This window comes from Crinia signifera, chromosome 4, assembly GCF_055691185.1.
Source record: "Crinia signifera chromosome 4, ASM5569118v1, whole genome shotgun sequence".
NCBI lineage: Eukaryota > Metazoa > Chordata > Amphibia > Anura > Myobatrachidae > Crinia > Crinia signifera.
The window spans coordinates 2153809-2181601 of record NC_139220.1 but is presented as its reverse complement, the minus strand read 5'-3'; the positions used below and the strand labels follow the sequence as shown (position 1 = coordinate 2181601).

General features: G+C 49.3%; 1 protein-coding gene across 9 annotated transcripts in view; it reads right to left on the bottom strand.

Annotated features, from left to right (window-relative positions):
* The window catches only part of PLEKHA5 (pleckstrin homology domain containing A5), a 120836-nt gene that overhangs the window by 8246 nt on the left and 84797 nt on the right, over positions 1 to 27793 (bottom strand). For 6 of the 9 annotated variants that reach the window (XM_083180728.1, XM_083180730.1, XM_083180732.1 and 3 more), the window contains 8 exons: positions 24795 to 24986; positions 14216 to 14336; positions 11917 to 12032; positions 11154 to 11363; positions 9311 to 9472; positions 6399 to 6517; positions 6046 to 6176; positions 4819 to 4937 (listed from right to left, as the gene is read on the bottom strand). In XM_083180728.1, coding sequence (XP_083036854.1) covers positions 4843 to 4937; positions 6046 to 6176; positions 6399 to 6517; positions 9311 to 9472; positions 11154 to 11363; positions 11917 to 12032; positions 14216 to 14336; positions 24795 to 24986 — 1146 coding nt within the window. In that variant the 3' untranslated portion in view covers positions 4819 to 4842. Of the gene's footprint in view, positions 1 to 4818; positions 4938 to 6045; positions 6177 to 6398; positions 6518 to 9310; positions 9473 to 11153; positions 11364 to 11916; positions 12033 to 14215; positions 14337 to 24794; positions 24987 to 27793 lie in introns of those variants that run through there. The other 3 variants (XM_083180729.1, XM_083180733.1, XR_014473287.1) reach the window with 3 other exon arrangements.

Genomic DNA, 27793 nt, shown 5'->3' with positions numbered 1-27793 from the left:
GGGCTCTGCTGCCCATCCCCATCACTGATTATTCCCAGCAGCAGGGGAGAAGGAGGGTCCCATTCTGCCCACAACCATATTTTGATCCTCTGACATTGGCGCAGGCTTTAGAATGTGGGACGCTGCTGTTTCCTCTTCCGTCTCACTACCTTTTCTCTCCCGTCGGGGCTGCCCCTGAGGTACCAGCAGTTCTATACATCGATATATCGGATCTGAAACATCGTGAGTGCTAAAAAGCACCCACGATGGGTCAGATTACGATATATTTTATGTTCAGCAGGTCCGACCCCCTGATTCAATCCGATGAGCACGGGAAAACGCATCAGATCGGATTTCACAAACATCCGATTTTGGTCAGATTTCACTCTATTTATCCCAAAGTGCTGAAATCAGGTGATATCGGCCCAAATCGCATAGTGTATGGGGGCATTAATGCAGGCATGAACCGACACCCGACTGAGGGAGAGGAGACGTCGTATGCGTGACTGCAGTGTCCGGCAATGTTCCTCTGGCAGGTAGATCCGTTGAGGTACAGTATCCAACTGGGCCCCCAGATGGATCATAGACTGTGCAGGGATCATGGATGACTTGGTCCAATTGATGATTCAGGCGTGACGTTCCAAGACTATGGTCAAATGGTCCTTGAGTATCTCTGCAGATTGTGCCAGAATCAACAGGTCGTCCAGATACAGAAGAATCCGCATGCCCTGGTTACGAAGTCTGCTGCCCATCACTGCCATGACCTTTGTAAACACCCGAGGGGCGGGAGGTAGTCCGAAAGGCAGAGCCTGAAACTGAAGGTCTTCTAGCAGAAACCATTGATGTTCCGGCCTGATGGGGATATGCAGATATGCATCCTGGATGTCCAGTGATGCCATGTAGTCTCCTGGCTGTAAGGCCAATACTATGGACCGCAGTATGACCTGTTGGGTTTCCGGACTACAAAGAGGCTTGCGTAGAATCCTGAGTCTCGCTGAGACAAAGGGACCGGGAGTTTCTGGATGATTGCTCCAGAGAACTGAGCTTTTCCAAGTTCTTTGGAGAACTTACGGAAAAGAACGAGTTCGGTAGACGCTGCCGGAAGGTTAGGGAGTAGCCTCATATGACATCCCGAACTCATGTGTCTGTTGTAGATTCCAGCCAGACGTCTGAAAACTCCAATAGGTGGCCTCCGACCTTGGGATCCCCCGGGTGGAGGCCCGCCTCGTCATGTTTGTCCTCTGGCTTAGGGTCTGGGCGCCTGGTGGCCCCAGGGAAGCTTACCGTTGGGTTTGGAGGACCTGGCAACATGGGGTTGGGTTCTGGAAAAGGAATGTCCCCTACCCTGAAAGTCGTGCTGCGACCTCTGAAATCGACACCTGGGAGGTCAGGGTGGCAGCATCAAGCGCTGACTCCCCTAAATAGAGGGTGGCCTGATGTACCTTATCAATGGTATGGAGAAGATCCTTTGTTGGTAGCCACGAGGGTAGTTGCCCATTCTACCATTGCCTTGATGCTATGGCAGGCCTAGCTACAACCTGAGGGAGGGGGTAAAGGTAGGCAAACAGTTTAGGTAGGGAAACCTTTCAATTTGGTACCCCCCCCCCCAGGCCTCTGAGAGGTTATTTTCCAAGTCGTCGGACTTAGGGAATAAAGCTAGAGTCCGCTTAGGGCGTTTGAAAATAAGGCCCGAGGATTTAGGCGGTACAGCAGGGTCCTCTAAATGAAGGGCCTCCTTTACCGCAGTGACTAAGCCACCACATCAATGCGGTATCCTCCTTGGCTGAGGCGTCCTCTTCGTCAGCATCTACAGGAACTTCCTGTTCATCCTCCCAGTCCGTGTCAGAGTCATGCTGGCGGAGGGGCTGAGAGGAAGAGCTTTCCCTGACCGTATCCCTGCGCTTATCAGGCCTACCCTGTAAGGTGTTTTGTAAGCTCTGGACAGAGGCAGATAATACGCTCACCCACGGTGGCTCCCATGCCGGGGGGGCTGAAGCTGTGGGGGGAGCTTGCGCATAAGCCGTCCTGGACATAGTCCTGGGGGGAGAGGCCAGCATTACAGGCTGTGCAGGACAGCAGTGCTGGGGCCCCTGTCTTACTGGATTTACCCCTAGAAGAAATAACTAGGCCCTGTATACACTGGACACAGTGAAATAAACAGGCAGCTATTAATGTACAGCTAACACAGTATATCGGTGACAGGCAGTGATAGTATTAATGCAGTACACAATACACAGCAGGCACACAATGGCACTAAGCAGCTATGGCTGACTGGAGCACAACTCTGTATCCTGTGCCCTATGAGGTACAGGGAGGACAAGTCCAGGCTCCCTGGCAGTGAACCAGTGGATCTCTGGGTGGCTGAAGGGCTCTCTGTGTCCCTGGCTGCCTGAGCTGAGGGCAGGAAGGATCAGTGATGGGTATCAGCTTTAGGATATGCCACCTACTATCCCCGGGGGAGTGGCTGTGTAAGGAGAGCTCACTCCCCCTACTAACAAATGGCCACCAGGGATCCTGTCTCACGCAGCGCCGGTAAAATGGCGGGGATCCGTAGTACCTGGGAGCACAGCTACAGGCGCTGCTGCCCACACACCCCGGTGGTCCAGAAGGAGCGGGTGGCGGACCAGTTGTTAGCGCAACCCAGCGCTATGCAAAACCGCCCAGTGTGTATGGACCTTAAGTAGCATCCAGGATGATAAAGGGTCTGATCGTGGAGATAGCTCTGAGATGGAAGAGGCAGGACTGGGAGGGATGCTGCATGTTCGAAGGAGAAGGAGGTGACAGCGCACTTGGGGAAACCCGCCCTAAGCACCGCACGCCCTGTCACCAGTATGACATCACATATACATACAGGTGTGAGCCACTCGGCCTAAGCCCCGCACGCCCTGTCACCAGTATGACATCACATATACATACAGGTGTGAGCCACTCGACCTAAGCCCTGCATGCCCTGTCACCAGTGTGACATCACATATACATACAGGTGTGAGCCACTCGGCCTAAGCCCTGCACGCCCTGTCACCAGTGTGACATCACATATACATACAGGTGCGAGCCACTCGGCCTAAGCCCCGCACGCCCTGTCACCAGTGTGACATCACATATACATACAGGTGCGAGCCACTCGGCCTAAGCCCCGCACGCCCTGTCACCAGTATGACATCACATATACATACAGGTGTGAGCCACTCGACCTAAGCCCCGCACGCACTGTCACCAGTGTGACATCACATATACATACAGGTGTGAGCCACTCGGCCTAAGCCCCGCACGCCCTGTCACCAGTGTGACATCACATATACATACAGGTGTGAGCCCCTCGGCCTAAGCCCCGCACGCCCTGTCACCAGTATGACATCACATGTACATACAGGTGTGAGCCACTCGGCCTAAGCCCCGCACGCCCTGTCACCAGTGTGACATCACATATACATACAGGTGTGAGCCACTCGACCTAAGCCCCGCACGCACTGTCACCAGTGTGACATCACATATACATACAGGTGTGAGCCACTCGGCCTAAGCCCCGCACGCCCTGTCACCAGTGTGACATCACATATACATACAGGTGTGAGCCCCTCGGCCTAAGCCCCGCACGCCCTGTCACCAGTGTGACATCACATATACATACAGGTGTGAGCCACTCGACCTAAGCCCCGCACGCACTGTCACCAGTGTGACATCACATATACATACAGGTGTGAGCCACTCGGCCTAAGCCCTGCACGCCCTGTCACCAGTGTGACATCACATATACATACAGGTGTGAGCCCCTCGGCCTAAGCCCCGCACGCACTGTCACCAGTGTGACATCACATATACATACAGGTGTGAGCCACTCGGCCTAAGCCCCGCACGCCCTGTCACCAGTGTGACATCACATGTACATACAGGTGTGAGCCACTCGGCCTAAGCCCAGCACGCACTGTCACCAGTGTGACATCACATATACATACAGGTGTGAGCCACTCGGCCTAAGCCCTGCACGCCCTGTCACCAGTGTGACATCACATATACATACAGGTGTGAGCCACTCAGCCTAAGCCCTGCACGCCCTGTCACCAGTGTGACATCACATATACATACAGGTGTGAGCCACTCGGCCTAAGCCCCGCACGCCCTGTCACCAGTGTGACATAACATATACATACAGGTGTGAGCCACTCGGCCTAAGCCCTGCACGCCCTGTCACCAGTGTGACATCACATGTACATACAGGTGTGAGCCACTCAGCCTAAGCCCCGCACGCCCTGTCACCAGTGTGACATCACATATACATACAGGTGTGAGCCACTCGGCCTAAGCCCCGCACGCCCTGTCACCAGTGTGACATCACATATACATACAGGTGTGAGCCACTCAGCCTAAGCCCCGCACGCCCTGTCACCAGTGTGACATCACATATACATACAGGTGTGAGCCACTCAGCCTAAGCCCCGCACGCCCTGTCACCAGTGTGACATCACATATACATACAGGTGTGAGCCACTCGGCCTAAGCCCCGCACGCCCTGTCACCAGTGTGACATCACATATACATACAGGTGTGAGCCACTCGGCCTAAGCCCCGCACGCCCTGTCACCAGTGTGACATCACATATACATACAGGTGTCAGCCACTCGGCCTAAGCCCCGCACGCCCTGTCACCAGTGTGACATCACATATACATACAGGTGTGAGCCACTCAGCCTAAGCCCCGCACGCCCTGTCACCAGTGTGACATCACATATACATACAGGTGTGAGCCACTCGGCCTAAGCCCCGCACGCCCTGTCACCAGTGTGTAACATACATGGGATGAGGCACTGTGTCACAGAGCAATTTTCCGAAACAACTTACATGATAAGACAGATGTGTCGCCCGTCACACACACATGAAGTGGGACCCTTCCGTCAGCTGTGTTTGTGCGGCTGGAGCTGGTAACGTCGGGGGTTCCTGCAGAGGTGGCCGATTCCCAGCTAGAACCACAGAAGGACAGGTGTAAGACTGGTGGAGAGTGCCCGGACTATGCCCTATTGCTACAGGGACCAGTAACTGCTGCGGGCACATCATGCCTATATGGATGAGAAATGCCTCTGTATCAGTGGCTGGGCAGGAGCTGGCTGTACCATCAGGGCATCGCTGCAATCTCATGGACGTACTAACAGGAACCCAGTGTGCACGTGTAACAAACACGTTCTACAGCAGCTGCCACAGGAAGACCCCGATCCGGGCGAGGCTAAAGGGAATGTCCTCGTTACCTCCCCTGCCCCCAGCCACAGTAACATGGTCAAGAGAAAAAGGGTGGTGTGATCCCTGATGGGGAATTAACCTCACCTGGGCACACAAAACCCGGCGCTCCGTAAATGTCAGATAAACATTTTTTTCAAGGTAAAAAATAATATTAAATCTTCTTAATCAACTGCTGCATACATCCAGTGAGTTAGCCAAGACTCACACAAAGAGAAACAACTGGATAATGTACAATTGGATGTTATTGCGCTGTTGAAAAGAATAGTTGTTGATTTATGTCTACTGAAGAGAAATGAGTTCGGACACACTGCTACAAATGTAACAATTTTATAATGAATTAAAAATACATAGAAATTTACAATACATACAATTAATAAAAGAAAGAAAGAAAAAACATAATGATTATAAAAAATGACAGCCAATAATCAGATTCAAATATCAAGATGATTATTCCCTATAAATGAGGGTATATAAAGGTGTATGTCTCCTGTTCTGTACAGATATATTTGCTGCTAATCAAAACAATTGAGACCGACATCAAAGTAACAACAGGAGACATACACCTTTATATACCCTCATTTATAGGGAATAGTCATCTTGATATTTGAATCTGATTATTGGCTGTCATTTTTTATAATCATTATGTTTTTTCTTTCTTTCTTTTATTAATTGTATGTATTGTAAATTTCTATGTATTTTTAATTCATTATAAAATTGTTACATTTGTAGCAGTGTGTCCGAACTCATTTCTCTTCAGTAGACATAAATCAACAACTATTCTTCTCAACAGCGCAATAACATCCAATTGTACATTATACAGTAACATGGTCCCACCTTCTAACGCCGTCTGTCTTCTGAGAGTATCAGCCGAGAAGTCGTAGGAGAAGAGGATCCCGCTGCGTTCCGCCTCTCTCATCTTCTCATCATTGTGGCCAATATCGGATTTATGCTTCGGAACCTGTAAGCTGGAACACAGCAACAGAGTATAAGCCAAAGGAGAGAGCACGTGTGGTCAGGGAGCTACACGCTTACATACATGTAACAGGCCACAAGACGTGTCCCCCAGGGAGCTATCACAACAGTAACACAGCAACTGATATGTACTAAACTCCTGTCTGCTACGTCCTTATCCATATACAATGGCTCAGAGGGAACAACAGAGCTTGCGCTGCCCGCTTGCAACCAACCAGTTTTCATGGGGCTCTGGCACATGGTCAGCTTCACTGGGCTGCGGGTCTCCTTCTTCTGATCCAACATCTTTGGCTACAGGTGCAGGAGAGTTCACAAATGCCTCCGTATCTCCTGGCTGTAGAGGAGAGACCATAGTTTTAGTATCAGGATACATCCTTCCTGGGGATTATCCCACTAGTCCCCATCTACCAACCCCCCTATCCACCATGTAAGATTACATTACTCCGTACCAATTACCACCGGAGATACCAACACTGCCGCCAGCTTCATCAAATCACCATCCCACTACAACCCTTATCCTTTACATTGATCACCAGAGATTCCTCCAATAACCACCTATTATCACTGATCACCAGAGATTCCTCCAATAACCACCTATTATCACTGATCACAGGAGATTCCTCCATAATAACCACCTATTATCACTGATCACAGGAGATTCCTCCAATAACACCTATTATCACTGATCACCAGAGATTCCTCCAATAACCACCTATTATCACTGATCACAGGAGATTCCTCCAATAACCACCTATTATCACTGATCACAGGAGATTCCTCCAATAACCACCTATTATCACTGATCACAGGAGATTCCTCCAATAACCACCTATTATCACTGATCACAGGAGATTCCTCCAATAACCACCTATTATCACTGATCACAGGAGATTCCTCCAATAACCACCTATTATCACTGATCACCAGAGATTCCTCCAATAACCACCTATTATCACTGATCACAGAGATTCCTCCAATAACCACCTATTATCACTGATCACCAGGAGATTCCTCCAATAACCACCTATTATCACTGATCACAGGAGATTCCTCCAATAACCACCTATTATCACTGATCACAGGAGATTCCTCCAATAACCACCTATTATCACTGATCACCAGAGATTCCTCCAATAACCACCTATTATCACTGATCACAGGAGATTCCTCCAATAACCACCTATTATCACTGATCACCAGAGATTCCTCCAATAACCACCTATTATCACTGATCACCAGAGATTCCTCCAATAACCACCTATTATCACTGATCACCAGGAGATTCCTCCAATAACCACCTATTATCACTGATCACCAGAGATTCCTCCAATAACCACCTATTATCACTGATCACAGGAGATTCCTCCAATAACCACCTATTATCACTGATCACCAGAGATTCCTCCAATAACCACCTATTATCACTGATCACCAGAGATTCCTCCAATAACCACCTATTATCACTGATCACCAGAGATTCCTCCAATAACCACCTACTTATCACTGATCACCAGAGATTCCTCCAATAACCACCTATTATCACTGATCACCAGAGATTCCTCCAATAACCACCTATTATCACTGATCACCAGAGATTCCTCCAATAACCACCTATTATCACTGATCACCAGAGATTCCTCCAATAACCACCTATTATCACTGATCACGGAGATTCCTCCAATAACACCTACTTATCACTGATCACCAGAGATTCCTCCAATAACCACCTATTATCACTGATCACCAGAGATTCCTCCAATAACCACCTATTATCACTGATCACAGGAGATTCCTCCAATAACCACATATTATCACTGATCACCAGAGATTCCTCCAATAACCACCTATTATCACTGATCACAGGAGATTCCTCCAATAACCACCTATTATCACTGATCACCAGAAATTCCTCCAATAACCACCTATTATCACTGATCACCAGAGATTCCTCCAATAACCACCTATTATCACTGATCACCAGAGATTCCTCCAATAACCACCTATTATCACTGATCACCAGAGATTCCTCCAATAACCACCTATTATCACTGATCACCAGAGATTCCTCCAATAACCACCTACTTATCACTGATCACCAGAGATTCCTCCAATAACCACCTATTATCACTGATCACAGGAGATTCCTCCAATAACCACCTATTATCACTGATCACAGGAGATTCCTCCAATAACCACCTATTATCACTGATCACCAGAGATTCCTCCAATAACCACCTATTATCACTGATCACAGGAGATTCCTCCAATAACCACCTACTTATCACTGATCACCAGAGATTCCTCCAATAACCACCTATTATCACTGATCACCAGAAATGCCTCCAATAACCACCTATTATCACTGATCACCAGAGATTCCTCCAATAACCACCTATTATCACTGATCACCAGAGATTCCTCCAATAACCACCTACTTATCACTGATCACAGGAGATTCCTCCAATAACCACCTATTATCACTGATCACAGGAGATTCCTCCAATAACCACCTACTTATCACTGATCACCAGAGATTCCTCCAATAACCACCTATTATCACTGATCACAGGAGATTCCCCCAATAACCACCTATTATCACTGATCACAGGAGATTCCTCCAATAACCACCTATTATCACTGATCACAGGAGATTCCTCCAATAACCACCTACTTATCACTGATCACAGGAGATTCCTCCAATAACCACCTATTATCACTGATCACCAGAGATTCCTCCAATAACCACCTATTATCACTGATCACAGGAGATTCCTCCAATAACCACCTATTATCACTGATCACCAGAGATTCCTCCAATAACCACCTACTTATCACTGGTCACTAGAGATTCCTCCAATAACCACCTACTTATCACTGATCGCCAGAGATTCCTCCAATAACCACCTATTATCACTGATCACAGGAGATTCCTCCAATAACCACCTACTTATCACAGGAGATTCCTCCACAAAAATTATCTCAATATTAATTACTGAAGATGCCCCCCCCCCCACATCTTATCATTAATCACTGGATACGCGCCCCCCCCCCCCCACACACACACACTTTAATCACTGGATGCCCTCCCCACCTTATCATTAACCACTGGATGCCCCCCCACACACACCTTATCATTGAGGACTCCTCCACTGCTCACCTCCTGATCACCGCCTCCAGCCACCTCCCTCCGTGTAATGGTATCTGGACCTGGTGTATCACTGCTGCCTTCTTGCACAGCATTCTCAGTGTCTTTAATATCACCAGAAACCTTTTCCTCCTTTTTCGGAAGCTGAAAGTAACAGACTAACATTACATCTGATATGTCATTGGGAGTGCGGGGGCGAATGGCAGAGGTGTCAGGACGTGGAAGAACAGGTGTAACTAGGTAAGCACAGAATCCAGACAAGCGGTCCTAACAGATTGTGCATTTCCCAAAGGGTTTCATATCGTACACGTCACCCCCCTACAGTCCTATACATCTCCCCCTACGGTCCAGTTCTATGCGTCACACCCCCCACCCCCCATACAGTCCAGTACACAGCAGGTGGTGCAGCAGTAAGTATGGTGCAGGTGGCGCAGCAGTAAGTACGGTGCAGGTAAGTACGGTGCAGGTGGCGCAGCAGTAAGTACGGTGCAGGTGGCACAGCAGTAAGTACGGTGCAGGTAAGTACGGTGCAGGTGGCGCAGCAGTAAGTACGGTGCAGGTGGCGCAGCAGTAAGTACGGTGCAGGTGGCGCAGCAGTAAGTACGGTGCAGGTGGCGCAGCAGTAAGTACGGTGCAGGTGGCGCAGCAGTAAGTACGGTGCAGGTGGCGCAGCAGTAAGTACGGTGCAGGTGGCGCAGCAGTAAGTACGGTGCAGGTAAGTACGGTGCAGGTGGCGCAGCAGTAAGTACGGTGCAGGTAAGTACGGTGCAGGTGGCGCAGCAGTAAGTACGGTGCAGGTAAGTACGGTGCAGGTGGCGCAGCAGTAAGTACGGTGCAGGTAAGTACGGTGCAGGTGGCGCAGCAGTAAGTACGGTGCAGGTAAGTACGGTGCAGGTAAGTACGGTGCAGGTGGCGCAGCAGTAAGTACAGTGCAGGTGGCGCAGCAGTAAGTACGGTGCAGGTGGCGCAGCAGTAAGTACGGTGCAGGTGGCGCAGCAGTAAGTACGGTGCAGGTGGCGCAGCAGTAAGTACGGTGCAGGTGGCGCAGCAGTAAGTACGGTGCAGGTGGCGCAGCAGTAAGTACGGTGCAGGTGGCGCAGCAGTAAGTACGGTGCAGGTGGCGCAGCAGTAAGTACGGTGCAGGTGGCGCAGCAGTAAGTACGGTGCAGGTGGCGCAGCAGTAAGTACGGTGCAGGTGGCGCAGCAGTAAGTACGGTGCAGGTAAGTACAGTGCAGGTGGCGCAGCAGTAAGTACGGTGCAGGTAAGTACGGTGCAGGTGGCGCAGCAGTAAGTACAGTGCAGGTAAGTACGGTGCAGGTGGCGCAGCAGTAAGTACAGTGCAGGTAAGTACGGTGCAGGTGGCGCAGCAGTAAGTAAGGTGCAGGTAAGTACGGTGCAGGTGGCGCAGCAGTAAGTACGGTGCAGGTGGCGCAGCAGTAAGTACGGTGCAGGTGGCGCAGCAGTAAGTACGGTGCAGGTGGCGCAGCAGTAAGTACGGTGCAGGTGGCGCAGCAGTAAGTACGGTGCAGGTGGCGCAGCAGTAAGTACGGTGCAGGTAAGTACGGTGCAGGTGGCGCAGCAGTAAGTACGGTGCAGGTAAGTACGGTGCAGGTGGCGCAGCAGTAAGTACGGTGCAGGTAAGTACGGTGCAGGTGGCGCAGCAGTAAGTACGGTGCAGGTAAGTACGGTGCAGGTGGCGCAGCAGTAAGTACGGTGCAGGTAAGTACAGTGCAGGTGGCGCAGCAGTAAGTACGGTGCAGGTAAGTACGGTGCAGGTGGCACAGCAGTAAGTACGGTGCTGGTAAGTACGGTGCAGGTAAGTACCTGTGGGTGTTGTACAGAGTTCTCCCTAGTAAGGGAAGGGCTCTGTGATGGAGACTGGTCAGAAAACAGCGGTATACTGAAGCCCTTTTTCTTCTCTTTGAGACAAGCGGCCTGATGTCTACGCATCCTCTCCAGCTGCTCGCTCAGCGACATGCGCGGCCGGGGGCTCTCTGCTATACACAGATGCTCCACTGCACTCCGCGGCCTCTCCTTACAGCCAGGGAACAGGAGAGAAAGGAGCAGGGAACAGTCACATCCACAGCGGTGACACAAAGACCTATATATACAGTCCCCTCCCCCCCCAGAGTGGACAGTAGCCTCCACCCCCCTCCAGAACTCAGAGGGGGCAGGACAGTACCCCCACCCTTCTCGAGCTCAGGGAGAGGGGGCAGGACAGTACCCCCCGAGCTGAGAGGGGACAGGAACCCCCCCAAATAAAGCTGTGAACACACGCTGAGCGACCATATTGCCAGTGATTTGTTTGTGCTGCAGTGATAAAATGCCGGGTGCGCTGTCCCGTGTTCGGCCTCCTAATGGTCGCTGTTCCCAGGAGCTTGTTCCTGCGATCAGCTGTTTCCCTCTGCGGCTCCCCTTGCAGAGTCATCAGCGACCATCCCTGGCAGACACTGAGCGATATATTACACAGCTTTAGAGGGGACAGGACAGACCCACCCCCGAGCACAGAGGGAACAGTGCACACCCCCCCCCCCCCCCCAGCCTCAGAGGGGACACACTAGGAGTATATAAGATTTAATGTACTTACCGATCTGGTGTCCAGTCTCTTGTTCTTCCGTAAGGTGACATAAGATGCTATTGTAGTGGATTCTAGAGGGGGTGACTTTGTTCTTGGTGGGACAACTCCCACAGGGAAGTGTGAGCCTAAACATAATGACAATGACAGTTCAGGAGGACATACAATACCCCAAGTACATCCCGCAATATTGTGGGTATATTAAGTTACATTACAGCTTCTTATCAATCTACCTGTACTTGTCCTACACAGCAGTAACTCCGGGGATCCTGACCAGATCCCAGTCATACACTTCCCACATATCCTGTGTCATCACCCAGGGCCTTACCCCCCCCCCCATTCTATTGCTCCTATCGCGTCCCTCCTCTCATTCTACCGCCCTTACTGTGTCCCACCCTCTCATTCTGCTGCCATTACTGTGTCCCCCCTCTCATTCTACCGCCCTTACTGTGTCCCCCTCTCATTCTATCGTGCCTACCGTGTCCCCCCTCATTCTATCCCCCTTAATCGCACCCCTCCTCTGATTCTACCGCCCTTACTGTGTCCCACCCTCTCATTCTACCGCCCTTACTGTGTCCCACCCTCTCATTCTACCACCCTTACCGCGTCCCACCCTCTCATTCTACCGCCCTTACCGCGTCCCACCCTCTCATTCTACCGCCCTTACCGCGTCCCACCCTCTCATTCTACCGCCCTTACCGCGTCCCACCCTCTCATTCTACCGCCCTTACCGCGTCCCACCCTCTCATTCTACCGCCCTTACCGCGTCCCACCCTCTCATTCTACCGCCCTTACCGTGTCCCACCCTCTCATTCTACCACCTCTACCATGTCCACTCTCATTCTATTGCTCTTACCGCATGCCACCCTCTTATACAAACCCCCCTTACCGCGTCCCCCTTTCTCAACCTATTCCCCCATACCATGTCCCCCCTCTTATTATATTGCCCCTTACCATGTCCCACCCTCTTATTCTATTGCCCTTACCACGCCCCACCCTCTTATACTATCTGCCTTACCGCGTCCCACCCTCTTTACCATCTGCCTTACCGCGTCCCACCCTCTTATACTATCTGCCTTACCGCGTCCCACCCTCTTATACTATCTGCCTTACCGCGTCCCACCCTCTTATATTATCTGCCTTACCGCGTCCCCCTCTCATTCTATTTCCCCTTACCGCGTCCCCCTCTCATTCTATTTCCCCTAGCACATTCCCCCTCTCATTCTATTTCCCCTAGCACATTCCCCCTCTCATTCTATCGCCCTTACCGCGTCCCCCTCTCATTCTATCGCCCTTACCGCGTCCCCCTCTCATTCTACCGCCCTTACCACGTCCCACCCTCTCATTCTACCGCCCTTACCGCGTCCCACCCTCTCATTCTACCGCCCTTACCGCGTCCCACCCTCTAATTATACCGCCCTTACCGCGTCCCACCCTCTCATTCTACCGCCCTTACCGCGTCCCACCCTCTCATTCTACGGCCCTTACCGCGTCCCACCCTCTAATTATACCGCCCTTACCGCGTCCCACCCTCTCATTCTACCGCCCTTACCGCGTCCCACCCTCTCATTCTACCGCCCTTACCGCGTCCCACCCTCTCATTCTACCGCCCTTACCGCGTCCCACCCTCTCATTCTACCACCTCTACCATGTCCCCTCTCATTCTATTGCTCTTACCGCATGCCAGCCTCTTATACAAACCCCCCTTACTCAACCTATTCCCCCTTACCATGTCCCCCCTCTTATTATATTACCCCTTACCATGTCCCACCCTCTTATTCTATTGCCCTTACCACGCCCCACCCTCTTATACTATCTGCCTTACCGCGTCCCACCCTCTTATACTATCTGCCTTACCGCGTCCCACCCACTTATACTATCTGCCTTACCGCGTCCCACCCTCTTATACTATCTGCCTTACCGCGTCCCACCCTCTTATACTATCTGCCTTACCGCGTCCCACCCTCTTATATTATCTGCCTTACCGCGTCCCCCTCTCATTCTATTTCCCCTTACCGCGTCCCCCTCTCATTCTATTTCCCCTAGCACATTCCCCCTCTCATTCTATCGCCCTTACCGCGTCCCCCTCTCATTCTATCGCCCTTACCGCGTCCCCCTCTCATTCTATTTCCCATTACTGCGTCCCACCCTCTCATTCTATCCCCCCTTACCCCATCCCCCCTCTCATTCCTTCACCCTTTCTACTTCTGTCCCAGCAACCCAAAGTAAATAAGAAGTAATTATGGATGTGGGGTTTTATACAAGCCAATCCTATTCTATATAATTCTCAGAATATGAGGAACCACTGAACCTTTATTAGTGGCAGCCTCTATGTTCATCGTTAGGTCAGTCTTGTCATCTCCATTGGACTCGTCCACTTCTGCCACAGTTGTCAGCTCAGGCTCACTTTTGTACAATCTGTAATCTGGCCCCTGGAACAAAATGGCAGCTGAGTAACTTCATACATCGAGCCTCAGATGGGGGGGGGGGGGGGGGGGGGGGGATGGAAGCGAGAGACAAAAATATGATGCAAATGATGATATTGAATATAGATAAGCAAGAGATCACAAAAAGCCACCTCTACCACATACACTGGACAGATATTCCACAGACCCACCTCTACCACCTACACTGGACAGATATTCCCACTGACCCATCTCTACCACCTACACTGGACAGATATTCCCACTGACCCATCTCTACCACCTACACTGGACAGATATTCCACAGACCCACCTCTACCACCTACACTGGACAGATATTCCACAGACCCACCTCTACCACATACACTGGACAGATATTCCACAGACCCACCTCTACCACCTACACTGGACAGATATTCCCACTGACCCATCTCTACCACCTACACTGGACAGATATTCCCACTGACCCATCTCTACCACCTACACTGGACAGATATTCCACAGACCCACCTCTACCACATACACTGGACAGATATTCCCACTGACCCATCTCTACCACCTACACTGGACAGATATTCCCACTGACCCATCTCTACCACCTACATTGGACAGATATTCCACAGACCCACCTCTACCACATACACTGGACAGATATTCCCACTGACCCATCTCTACCACCTACACTGGACAGATATTCCACAGATCCACCTCTACCGCCTACACTGGATAGATATTCCACTGACCCACCTCTACCACATACACTGGACAGATATTCCACAGACCCACCTCTACCACCTACACTGGACAGATATTCCCACTGACCCATCTCTACCACCTACACTGGACAGATATTCCCACTGACCCATCTCTACCACCTACACTGGACAGATATTCCCACTGACCCATCTCTACCACCTACACTGGACAGATATTCCCACTGACCCATCTCTACCACCTACACTGGACAGATATTCCACAGACCCATCTCTACCACCTACACTGGACAGATATTCCACAGATCCACCTCTACCGCCTACACTGGATAGATATTCCACTGACCCACCTCTACCACCTACACTGGACAGATATTCCCACTGACCCATCTCTACCACCTACACTGGACAGATATTCCCACTGACCCATCTCTACCACCTACACTGGACAGATATTCCACAGACCCACCTCTACCACATACACTGGACAGATATTCCCACTGACCCATCTCTACCACCTACACTGGACAGATATTCCCACTGACCCATCTCTACCACCTACATTGGACAGATATTCCACAGACCCACCTCTACCACATACACTGGACAGATATTCCCACTGACCCATCTCTACCACCTACACTGGACAGATATTCCACAGATCCACCTCTACCGCCTACACTGGATAGATATTCCACTGACCCACCTCTACCACATACACTGGACAGATATTCCACAGACCCACCTCTACCACCTACACTGGACAGATATTCCCACTGACCCATCTCTACCACCTACACTGGACAGATATTCCCACTGACCCATCTCTACCACCTACACTGGACAGATATTCCCACTGACCCATCTCTACCACCTACACTGGACAGATATTCCCACTGACCCATCTCTACCACCTACACTGGACAGATATTCCACAGACCCATCTCTACCACCTACACTGGACAGATATTCCACAGATCCACCTCTACCGCCTACACTGGATAGATATTCCACTGACCCACCTCTACCACCTACACTGGACAGATATTCCACAGACCCACCTCTACCACATACACTGGACAGATATTCCACAGACCCACCTCTACCACCGACACTGGACAGATATTCCACAGACCCACCTCTACCACCGACACTGGACAGATATTCCACAGACCCACCTCTACCGCCTACACTGGACAGATATTCCACAGACCCACCTCTACCACCGACACTGGACAGATATTCCACAGACCCACCTCTACCACCGACACTGGACAGATATTCCACAGACCCACCTCTACCGCCTACACTGGACAGATATTCCACAGACCCACCTCTACCACATACACTGGACAGATATTCCACAGACCCACCTCTACCACATACACTGGACAGATATTCTACAGACCCACCTCTACCGCCTACACTGGACAGATATTCCACAGACCCACCTACACCGCCTACAATGTCAGATATTCCAAAGGCCCATCTCTACCGCCTACACTGGATAGATAGTCCACAGACCCACCTCTACCACATACACTGGACAGATATTACACTGACCCACCTACACCGCCTACAATGTCAGATATTCCAAAGGCCCATCTCTACCGCCTACACTGGACAGATAGTCCACAGACCCACCAATAATAATAATATTTAGTTCAAGGGGACATACAGTACCAAGTTCATCCCACAATATAATGTCTTGATGGAATAAAAGGGAGTTGAAATTAAATACTTCTCAGTAACCTACCTGTATTTTTCCTACATAGCCATAAAGCCTGAGATTGTGACCAGATACTCACCCACCGCCATAATCTTCCCACATATCCTGTTTCACCCGAAGCCTTACTGCGTTCCATACTGCACTGGTTGGCTATTCCTAGGACCCACCTGTACTACCTGCACTGACCCACCTGTACTACCTGCACTGACCCACCTGTACTACCGACACTGACCCACCTGTACTACCTGCACTGACCCACCTGTACTACCTGCACTGACCCACCTGTACTACCTGCACTGACCCACCTGTACTACCTGCACTGACCCACCTGTACTACCTGCACTGACCCACCTGTACTACCTGCACTGACCCACCTGTACTACCTGCACTGACCCACCTGTACTACCTGCACTGACCCACCTGTACTACCTGCACTGACCCACCTGTACTACCTGCACTGACCCACCTGTACTACCTGCACTGACCCACCTGTACTACCTGCACTGACCCACCTGTACTACCTGCACTGACCCACCTGTACTACCTGCACTGACCCACCTGTACTACCTGCACTGACCCACCTGCACTGACCCACCTGTACTACCGGCACTGACCCACCTGCACTACCGGCACTGACCCACCTGCACTGATCCACCTGTACTACCTGCACTGACCCACCTGTACTACCGGCACTGACCCACCTGTACTACCGACACTGACCCACCTGTACTACCGACACTGACCCACCTGTACTACCGACACTGACCCACCTGTACTACCGACACTGACCCACCTGTACTACCTGCACTGACCCACCTGTACTACCTGCACTGACCCACCTGTACTACCTACACTGACCCACCTGTACTACCGGCACTGAGCCACCTGTACTACCGGCACTGAGCCACCTGTACTACCGGCACTGAGCCACCTGTACTACCGGCACTGAGCCATCTGTACTACCGGCACTGACCCACCTGTACTACCGGCACTGACCCACCTGTACTACCGACACTGACCCACCTGTACCACCGACACTGACCCACCTGTACCACCTACACTGACCCACCTGTACCACCTACACTGACCCACCTGTACCACCGACACTGACCCACCTGTACTACCTGCACTGACCCACCTGTACTACCTGCACTGACCCACCTGTACTACCGACACTGAATGGTTATTCTATGGACCCACCTGTACTACCGACACTGACCCACCTATACTACCTACACTGAGTGGTTATTCCACGGACCCACCTGTACTACCTACACTGAATGGATATTGCATGGACCCACCTGTACTACCTGCACTGAATGGTTATTCCATGGACCCACCTGTACTACTGACACTGAATCGTTATTCCATGGACCCACCTGTACTATCTGCACTGAATGGAAATTCCATGGACCCACATGTACTATCTGCACTGAATGGAAATTCCATAGACCCACCTGTAGTACCGACACTGAATGGATATTCCAAGAACCCACCTGTACTATCTACACTAAATGGAAATTCCATGGACCCACCTGTACTACCTCCACTAAGGGGATATTCTATGGACCCACCTGTACTACCTACACTGAGAGGATATTCCATGGACCCACCTGTACTGAATGGATATTCCATGGACCCACCTGTACTACCTGCACTGAATGGAAATTCTCCATGGACCCACCTGTACTACCTACACTGAGAGGATATTCCATGGACCCACCTGTACTACCTGCACTGAATGGATATTCCATGGACCCACCTGTACTACCTGCACTGAGAGGATATTGCATGGACCCACCTGTACTACCTGCACTGAACGGATATTCCATGGACCCACCTGTACTACCTGCACTGAATGGATATTCCATGGACCCACCTGTACTACCTGCACTGAATGGATATTCCATGGACCCACCTGTACTACCTGCACTGAATGGATATTCCATGGACCCACCTGTACTACCTGCACTGAGAGGATATTCCATGGACCCACCTGTACTATCTGCACTGAATGGATATTCCATGGACCCACCTGTACTACCTACACTGAATGGATATTCCACAGACCCACCTGTACAACCTGCACTGAATGTTATTCCACGGACCCACCTGTAATACCTGCACTGAGTGGATATTGCATGGACCCACCTATACTACCTGCACTGAATGGATATTCCATGGACCCACCTGTACTACCTGCACTGAATGTTATTCCATGGACCCACCTGTACTACCTACACTGAATGGATATTCCACAGACCCACCTGTACAACCTGCACTGAATGTTATTCCATGGACCCACCTGTACTATCTGCACTGAGTGGATATTCCATGGACCCACCTGTACTACCTGCACTGAATGGATATTCCATGGACCCACCTGTACAACCTGCACTGAATGTTATTCCATGGACCCACCTGTACAACCTGCACTGAATGTTATTCCATGGACCCACCTGTACTATCTGCACTGAGTGGATATTCCATGGACCCACCTGTACTACCTGCACTGAATGGATATTCCATGGACCCACCTGTACAACCTGCACTGAATGTTATTCCATGGACCCACCTGTACTATCTGCACTGAGAGGATATTCCATGGACCCACCTGTACAACCTGCACTGAATGTTATTCCATGGACCCACCTGTACTACCTGCACTGAATGGATATTCCATGGACCCACCTGTACTACCTGCACTGAATGGATATTCCATGGACCCACCTGTACTACCTGCACTGAATGGATATTCCATGGACCCACCTATACTACCTGCACTGAATGGATATTCCATGGACCCACCTGTACTATCTGCACTGAGTGGATATTCCATGGACCCACCTGTACTACCTGCACTGAGTGGATATTGCATGGACCCACCTGTACTACCTGCACTGAATGGATATTCCATGGACCCACCTGTACTACCTGCACTGAATGGATATTCCATGGACCCACCTGTACTACCTACACTGAGTGGATATTGCATGGACCCACCTGTACTACCTGCACTGAGTGGATATTGCATGGACCCACCTGTACTACCTGCACTGAATGGATATTCCATGGACCCACCTGTACTACCTGCACTGAATGGATATTCCATAGACCCACCTGTACTACCTGCACTGAGTGGATATTCCATGGACCCACCTGTACTACCTGCACTGAGTGGATATTCCATGGACCCACCTGTACTAACTGCACTGAGTGGATATTGCATGGACCCACCTATACTACCTCCACTGAATGGATATTCCATGGACCCACCTGTACTGAATGGATATTCCATGGACCCACCTGTACTATCTGCACTGAATGGAAATTCCATGGACCCACCTGTACTATCTGCACTGAATGGATATTCCATGGACCCACCTATACTACCTGCACTGAATGGATATTCCATGGACCCACCTGTACTAACTGCACTGAGTGGATATTGCATGGACCCACCTATACTACCTCCACTGAATGGATATTCCATGGACCCACCTGTACTACCTGCACTGAATGGATATTCCATGGACCCACCTGTACTATCTGCACTGAATGGAAATTCCATGGACCCACCTGTACTATCTGCACTGAATGGAACCCACCTGTACTACCGGCACTGACCCACCTGTACTACCTGCACTGAATGGATATTCCATGGACCCACCTGTACTATCTGCACTGAATGGAAATTCCATGGACCCACCTGTACTACCTGCACTGAATGGAACCCACCTGTACTACCGGCACTGACCCACCTGTACTACCGGCACTGACCCACCTGTACTACCGGCACTGACCCACCTGTACTACCGGCACTGACCCACCTGTACTACCGACACTGACCCACCTGTACTACCGACACTGACCCACCTGTACCACCGACACTGACCCACCTGTACCACCTACACTGACCCACCTGTACCACCTACACTGACCCACCTGTACCACCGACACTGACCCACCTGTACTACCTGCACTGACTCACCTGTACTACCTGCACTGACCCACCTGTACTACCGACACTGAATGGTTATTCTATGGACCCACCTGTACTACCGACACTGAATGGTTATTCTATGGACCCACCTGTACTACCGACACTGACCAACCTATACTACCTACACTGAGTGGTTATTCCACGGACCCACCTGTACTACCTACACTGAATGGATATTCCATGGACCCACCTGTACTACCTGCACTGAATGGTTATTCCATGGACCCACCTGTACTACTGACACTGAATCGTTATTCCATGGACCCACCTGTACTATCTGCACTGAATGGAAATTCCATGGACCCACCTGTACTATCTGCACTGAATGGAAATTCCATAGACCCACCTGTAGTACCGACACTGAATGGATATTCCAAGAACCCACCTGTACTATCTACACTAAATGGAAATTCCATGGACCCACCTGCACTGAATGGATATTCTATGGTCCAATCTGTACTACCTGCACTGAAAGGATATTCCATGGAGCCACCTGTACTACCTGCACTGAATGGAAATTCCAAGGACCCACCTGTACTAACTGCACTGAATGTTATTCCATGGACCCACCTGTACTACCTGCACTGAATGGAAATTCCAAGGACCCACCTGTACTTCCTGCACTGAACGTTATTCCATGGACCCACCTGTACTACCTGCACTGAATGTTATTCCATGGACCCACCTGTACTACGTGCACTGAATGGATATTCCATGGACCCACCTGTACTACCTCCACTGAGGGGATATTCTATGGACCCACCTGTACTACCTACACTGAGAGGATATTCCATGGACCCACCTGTACTGAATGGATATTCCATGGACCCACCTGTACTACCTGCACTGAATGGAAATTCCATGGACCCACCTGTACTACCTCCACTGAATGGAAATTCCAAGGACCCACCTGTACTACCTACACTGAATGGAAATTCCAAGGACCCACCTGTACTACCTGCACTGAATGGATATTCCATGGACCCACCTGTACTACCTCCACTGAGGGGATATTCTATGGACCCACCTGTACTACCTACACTGAGAGGATATTCCATGGACCCACCTGTACTGAATGGATATTCCATGGACCCACCTGTACTACCTGCACTGAATGGAAATTCCATGGACCCACCTGTACTACCTACACTGAATGGATATTCCACAGACCCACCTGTACAACCTGCACTGAATGTTATTCCACGGACCCACCTGTAATACCTGCACTGAGTGGATATTGCATGGACCCACCTATACTACCTGCACTGAATGGATATTCCATGGACCCACCTGTACTAACTGCACTGAGTGGATATTGCATGGACCCACCTATACTACCTGCACTGAATGGATATTCCATGGACCCACCTGTACTAACTGCACTGAGTGGATATTCCATGGACCCACCTGTACTACCTACACTGAATGGATATTCCATGGACCCACCTGTACTACCTGCACTGAATGGATATTCCATGGACCCACCTGTACTACCTGCACTGAATGGATATTCCATGGACCCACCTGTACTAACCTGCACTGAATGTTATTCCATGGACCCACCTGTACTAACTGCACTGAATGGATATTCCACGGACCCACCTGTACTAACTGCACTGAATGGATATTCCATGGACCCACCTGTACTATCTGCACTGAATGGAAATTCCATGGACCCACCTGTACTACCTGCACTGAATGGAACCCACCTGTACTACCGGCACTGACCCACCTGTACTATCTGCACTGAGTGGATATTGCATGGACCCACCTATACTACCTCCACTGAATGGATATTCCATGGACCCACCTGTACTACCTGCACTGAATGGATATTCCATGGACCCACCTGTACTAACCTGCACTGAATGTTATTCCATGGACCCACCTGTACTAACTGCACTGAATGGATATTCCACGGACCCACCTGTACTACCTACACTGAATGGATATTCCACGGACCCACCTGTACTAACTGCACTGAATGGATATTCCATGGACCCACCTGTACTAACTGCACTGAGTGGATATTGCATGGACCCACCTATACTACCTCCACTGAATGGATATTCCATGGACCCACCTGTACTACCTGCACTGAATGGATATTCCATGGACCCACCTGTACTAACTGCACTGAGTGGATATTGCATGGACCCACCTGTACTAACTGCACTGAATGGATATTCCACGGACCCACCTGTACTAACTGCACTGAATGGATATTCCACGGACCCACCTGTACTACCTGCACTGAATGGATATTCCACGGACCCACCTGTACTACCTACACTGAATGGATATTCCACGGACCCACCTGTACTAACTGCACTGAATGGATATTCCACGGACCCACCTGTACAACCTGCACTGAATGTTATTCCACGGACCCACCTGTACTACCTGCACTGAGTGGATATTGCATGGACCTACCTGTACTACCTACACTGAGTGGATATTCCATGGACCCACCTGTATTACCTACACTGAATGGATATTCCATGGACCCACCTGTACTAACTGCACTGAATGGATATTCCACGGACCCACCTGTACTACCTGCACTGAATGGATATTGCATGGACCCACCTGTACCAACTGCACTGAGTGGATATTGCATGGACCCACCTGTACTAACTGCACTGAATGGATATTCCATGGACCCACCTGTACTAACTGCACTGAATGGATATTCCACGGAAGCACCTGTACTACCTACACTGAATGGATATTCCACGGACCCACCTGTACTACCTGCACTGAATGGATATTCCACGGACCCACCTGTACTACCTGCACTGAATGGATATTGCACGGACCCACCTGTACTACCTGCACTGAATGGATATTCCACGGAAGCACCTGTACTACCTACACTGAATGGATATTCCACGGACCCACCTGTACTAACTGCACTGAATGGATATTCCACGGACCCACCTGTACTAACTGCACTGAATGGATATTCCACGGAAGCACCTGTACTACCTACACTGAATGGATATTCCACGGACCCACCTGTACTAACTGCACTGAATGGATATTCCACGGACCCACCTGTACTACCTGCACTGAATGGATATTCCACGGACCCACCTGTACTAACTGCACTGAATGGATATTCCACGGACCCACCTGTACTACCTGCACTGAATGGATATTCCATGGACCCACCTGTACTACCTGCACTGAATGGATATTCCATGGACCCACCTGTACTAACTGCACTGAATGGATATTCCATGGACCCACCTGTACTACCTACACTGAATGGATATTGCATGGACCCACCTATACTACCTGCACTGAGTGGATATTCCATGGACCCACCTGTACTACCTGCACTGAATGGATATTCCATGGACCCACCTGTACTACCTACACTGAATGGATATTCCACGGACCCACCTGTACTACCTGCACTGAATGGATATTGCATGGACCCAACAATACCACCTATGTTGGACAGATACTCCAGGATCCCACCTCTAGCACCTACATTGGACGTATATTCAATGGACCCATCTCTACTAGACGGATATTTCACAGAGCCACGTTCTGCCACTAACCCTGGCTGAGAGTTCCATAGACCCATAACAGTGGTAAGTGTTCCTAGGACTTATCTGTCCCCTACACTGGATGAAAGTTTATCGGAATCACCTTGGGCACAGTCATTAGGAGACACGGGACCACCTCATTCCATGTTCTATAAACATAAGTTCCAAAGCCGCTCTACCATCACTGCATGGAAACTCTATGTACAGCCACTGGGACAGTAACCCATAGAGGCACCTGTAGTCACCTCAGCCACCTTCATGGACCCATCATTTGTACAATTCCCCATCCAGAGCGGCATCAGACGGCAAGGCCAATACACAATACATACATGGCCATAATAAGCATGAGAACAATATTGATGCAGCATACATATGGAGGAGGACACGGAGAACAAAATGGCAGCGCAGGCGGTGCGTGGATGACCTTATGGGCATGTAGACTACACAGGCCATTCAGTCCCTTACACAATACGATCCATTTCTTTGATACACTTGGCCATGATGAGTGCTCTTGTCCTCTGGGAGGTGTACGGGACCTTTGCTATAACACAGCAAGGACGAGCTGCTGTCACTCGGTAAGTGGGGCAGTGGGGGCGCTGGATCAGAAAAGTCATAGGACCGGGGGAGCGGAGGACGTGGCGGAACTAGCTCCTCTTCCTGGAGATTGCAGAACAGGACTTCATTCAGCTACGTTATTATCACCAGTCTAATACATGACATTATCCACATAGCAGACGGAGCCTCTCTCTGCGGTACATAAACATATATCATCATCTTACAATGGGAAAAAAACACTGATGGCGCCGGACTCGTGTAGTAATCGTGATATATCGGACGGCGCCGGACCGTGTAGTAATCGTGATATCGGATGGCGCTGAACTCGTGTAGTAATCGTGATATCGGATGGCGCTGGACTCGCGTAGTAAGCGTGATATCGGATGGCGCTGGACTCGCGTAGTAAGCGTGATATCGGACAGTGATGGATATTTAAAGTGATGTAAACTCACAAATTAAATCGTAAGATCCGGAATAAAGCGAACGATGGATCTAAACCGCCGGCCAGCAGGGTATAACCAATTATACAACAAAATAAACTTCATCCATAAAATGATATATACATGTGTATATATATATATGGAGAATCTAGAAGAAAAGGAAGTGCTCCATAGTGCGTGACTCAATAAGAAAAGTTTCTTTATTCCATAAAAAAACACTCGTATAGGCAGGTAAGAAATAACGCATCAATTCCTGCGGTTTAAGAAAACCGCAGCATTAACAGCATAGAACTCAGACACAGCGGTCTGGCTGCAGCGGCTGAATTGCTTAATGAGAATCGCGTTAACATTCAACTTACATTTAATATAAGTAAAGTTGAGGTGAATTTTCGGTACTTATATGTTAGTTGGGCGCCCACTATAGTTAGTACGCTCATACCCCCACTATCCATGTCAGCATGGGGATGATTTCATATAGTGTGGCGAGCGTAGTGAGCCACCGAGCCCGAAGCGTGGCGAGCGTAGCTTAGTGGGCGCCCAACTAACATATAAGTACCGAATTTTCTTGGTTTGAGGATTTACAATGAAGGAAATAATATTGAGACTACAGTTTAATAAAAACCATCAGATTCTAATTCTTACATTAACCCTTCCAGTAATCACCTCAAAAGATGGATCTCTAAAAGTACCTAAAGGTAAAGGGCAATCTGTGCGGTTGAAACGCAATTGTTCAAACCTAACCAATTTTGAAGCTAGCGCCGAAAAAAAATGAAAAATACATTTTTAAATAAAGGATATAACAGTACCTTATTAGAAAAGGCCCTAGACGAAGCCAGGTCACTCACGAGAGGATTTACTTAATGATAAGCCAGATAAAATTATTCCTCAACCAAATAATGACACTGTAGCTTTTAGTACACAATATAGTGTCCATAGGTCCATTGAACATATTTTTAAAAAGATTTGGAGACTTTTACTTGAAGATCCCGTCCTTGTGAATATTTTACCTAAGAATCCTAAATTTATCTATAGACGGTCTGCGAGCCTCAAAGATAAACTACGCAACAATGGATTCCATCATTGTGGAGACTGTGTTATGTGTAAATCATGCCCGTCAGGAGTTAGGAAATTCACAGAAATCAGGTTGAACAGTTATACTATCAAACCAAAACAATTTATTACGTGTAATTCAAACTACATCGTTTATGCCATTCGATGTTCATGTGAAAAATGGTATATCGGCAAGACTAAAAGGAATCTCAAAATTTGTCTTGCCGAGCATATTACAAATATTAAAAAAGGTTTAAAGAACACCCCTTTTCTTTACATTTTTTTGAAGAACATGTTTTATCTTTGCAATTTTTGTACCCTTTAACATTATTATTATATTTTTTATTGTAAATGGAGTAAGCACATTCCTTATTTATTATTATGGAGTATGCACCACTGTATAATTTGCATTCCATTATGTGCATGAGGTTCCAGGTGTTTGCGGTTCAAAGGCCGGATATTACATACCGATAGTCATTATCCGCCATCAATTACATTGAGCTAACATTGAGCCTCTAACTTCTGGAGTTACGTTGTATATTCCGGAAGCAGGGACTTGATGAAGCGGCGCACTCCGCAGCTCAAAGCCTATAGATAAAGCTGAAGGCCTGCCATGGGCGCCGGGGGGGGGGGGGGGGGGGGGGGGGGGGGGGGGGGGGGGGGAGGAGGAGATAAACAAAAAAAACATTTGAATTGTTCCAAAAAAAAAAAAAACCACATTTTTTGGAATAATTCGGATAACTGATATCCGGATACCGGACACTCACCTGTATACATAATATATATATATATATATATATATATATATATATATATACACACACACACACAAAATCCCCAAAATTGCGCTTCAATATATATATACACCTGGTGGTCGCTATAAGACACTTAGGTTCCCTACCAGTAGAAACCTAACAATTTCTATTTGCCACAATAGTGTCCCCAGCGCCCTAGGTGCAATATGTAATGTCCATTCAATAAATATATTTATAAAAATTATTATGTAAAAGAACAAAGATGCTTGTACTGAAGTGGTGAGTACAGGTCTGAGGGGGATATGACATATACTGAAGTGGTGAGTACAGGTCTGAGGGGGATATGACATATACTGAAGTGGTGAGTACAGGTCTGAGGGGGATATGACATATACTGAAGTGGTGAGTACAGGTCTGAGGGGGATATGACATATACTGAAGTGGTGAGTACAGGTCTGAGGGGGATATGACATATACTGAAGTGGTGAGTACAGGTCTGAGGGGGATATGACATATACTGAAGTGGTGAGTACAGGTCTGAGGGGGATATGACATATACTGAAGTGGTGAGTACAGGTCTGAGGGGGATATGACATATACTGAAGTGGTGAGTACAGGTCTGAGGGGGATATGACATATACTGAAGTGGTGAGTACAGGTCTGA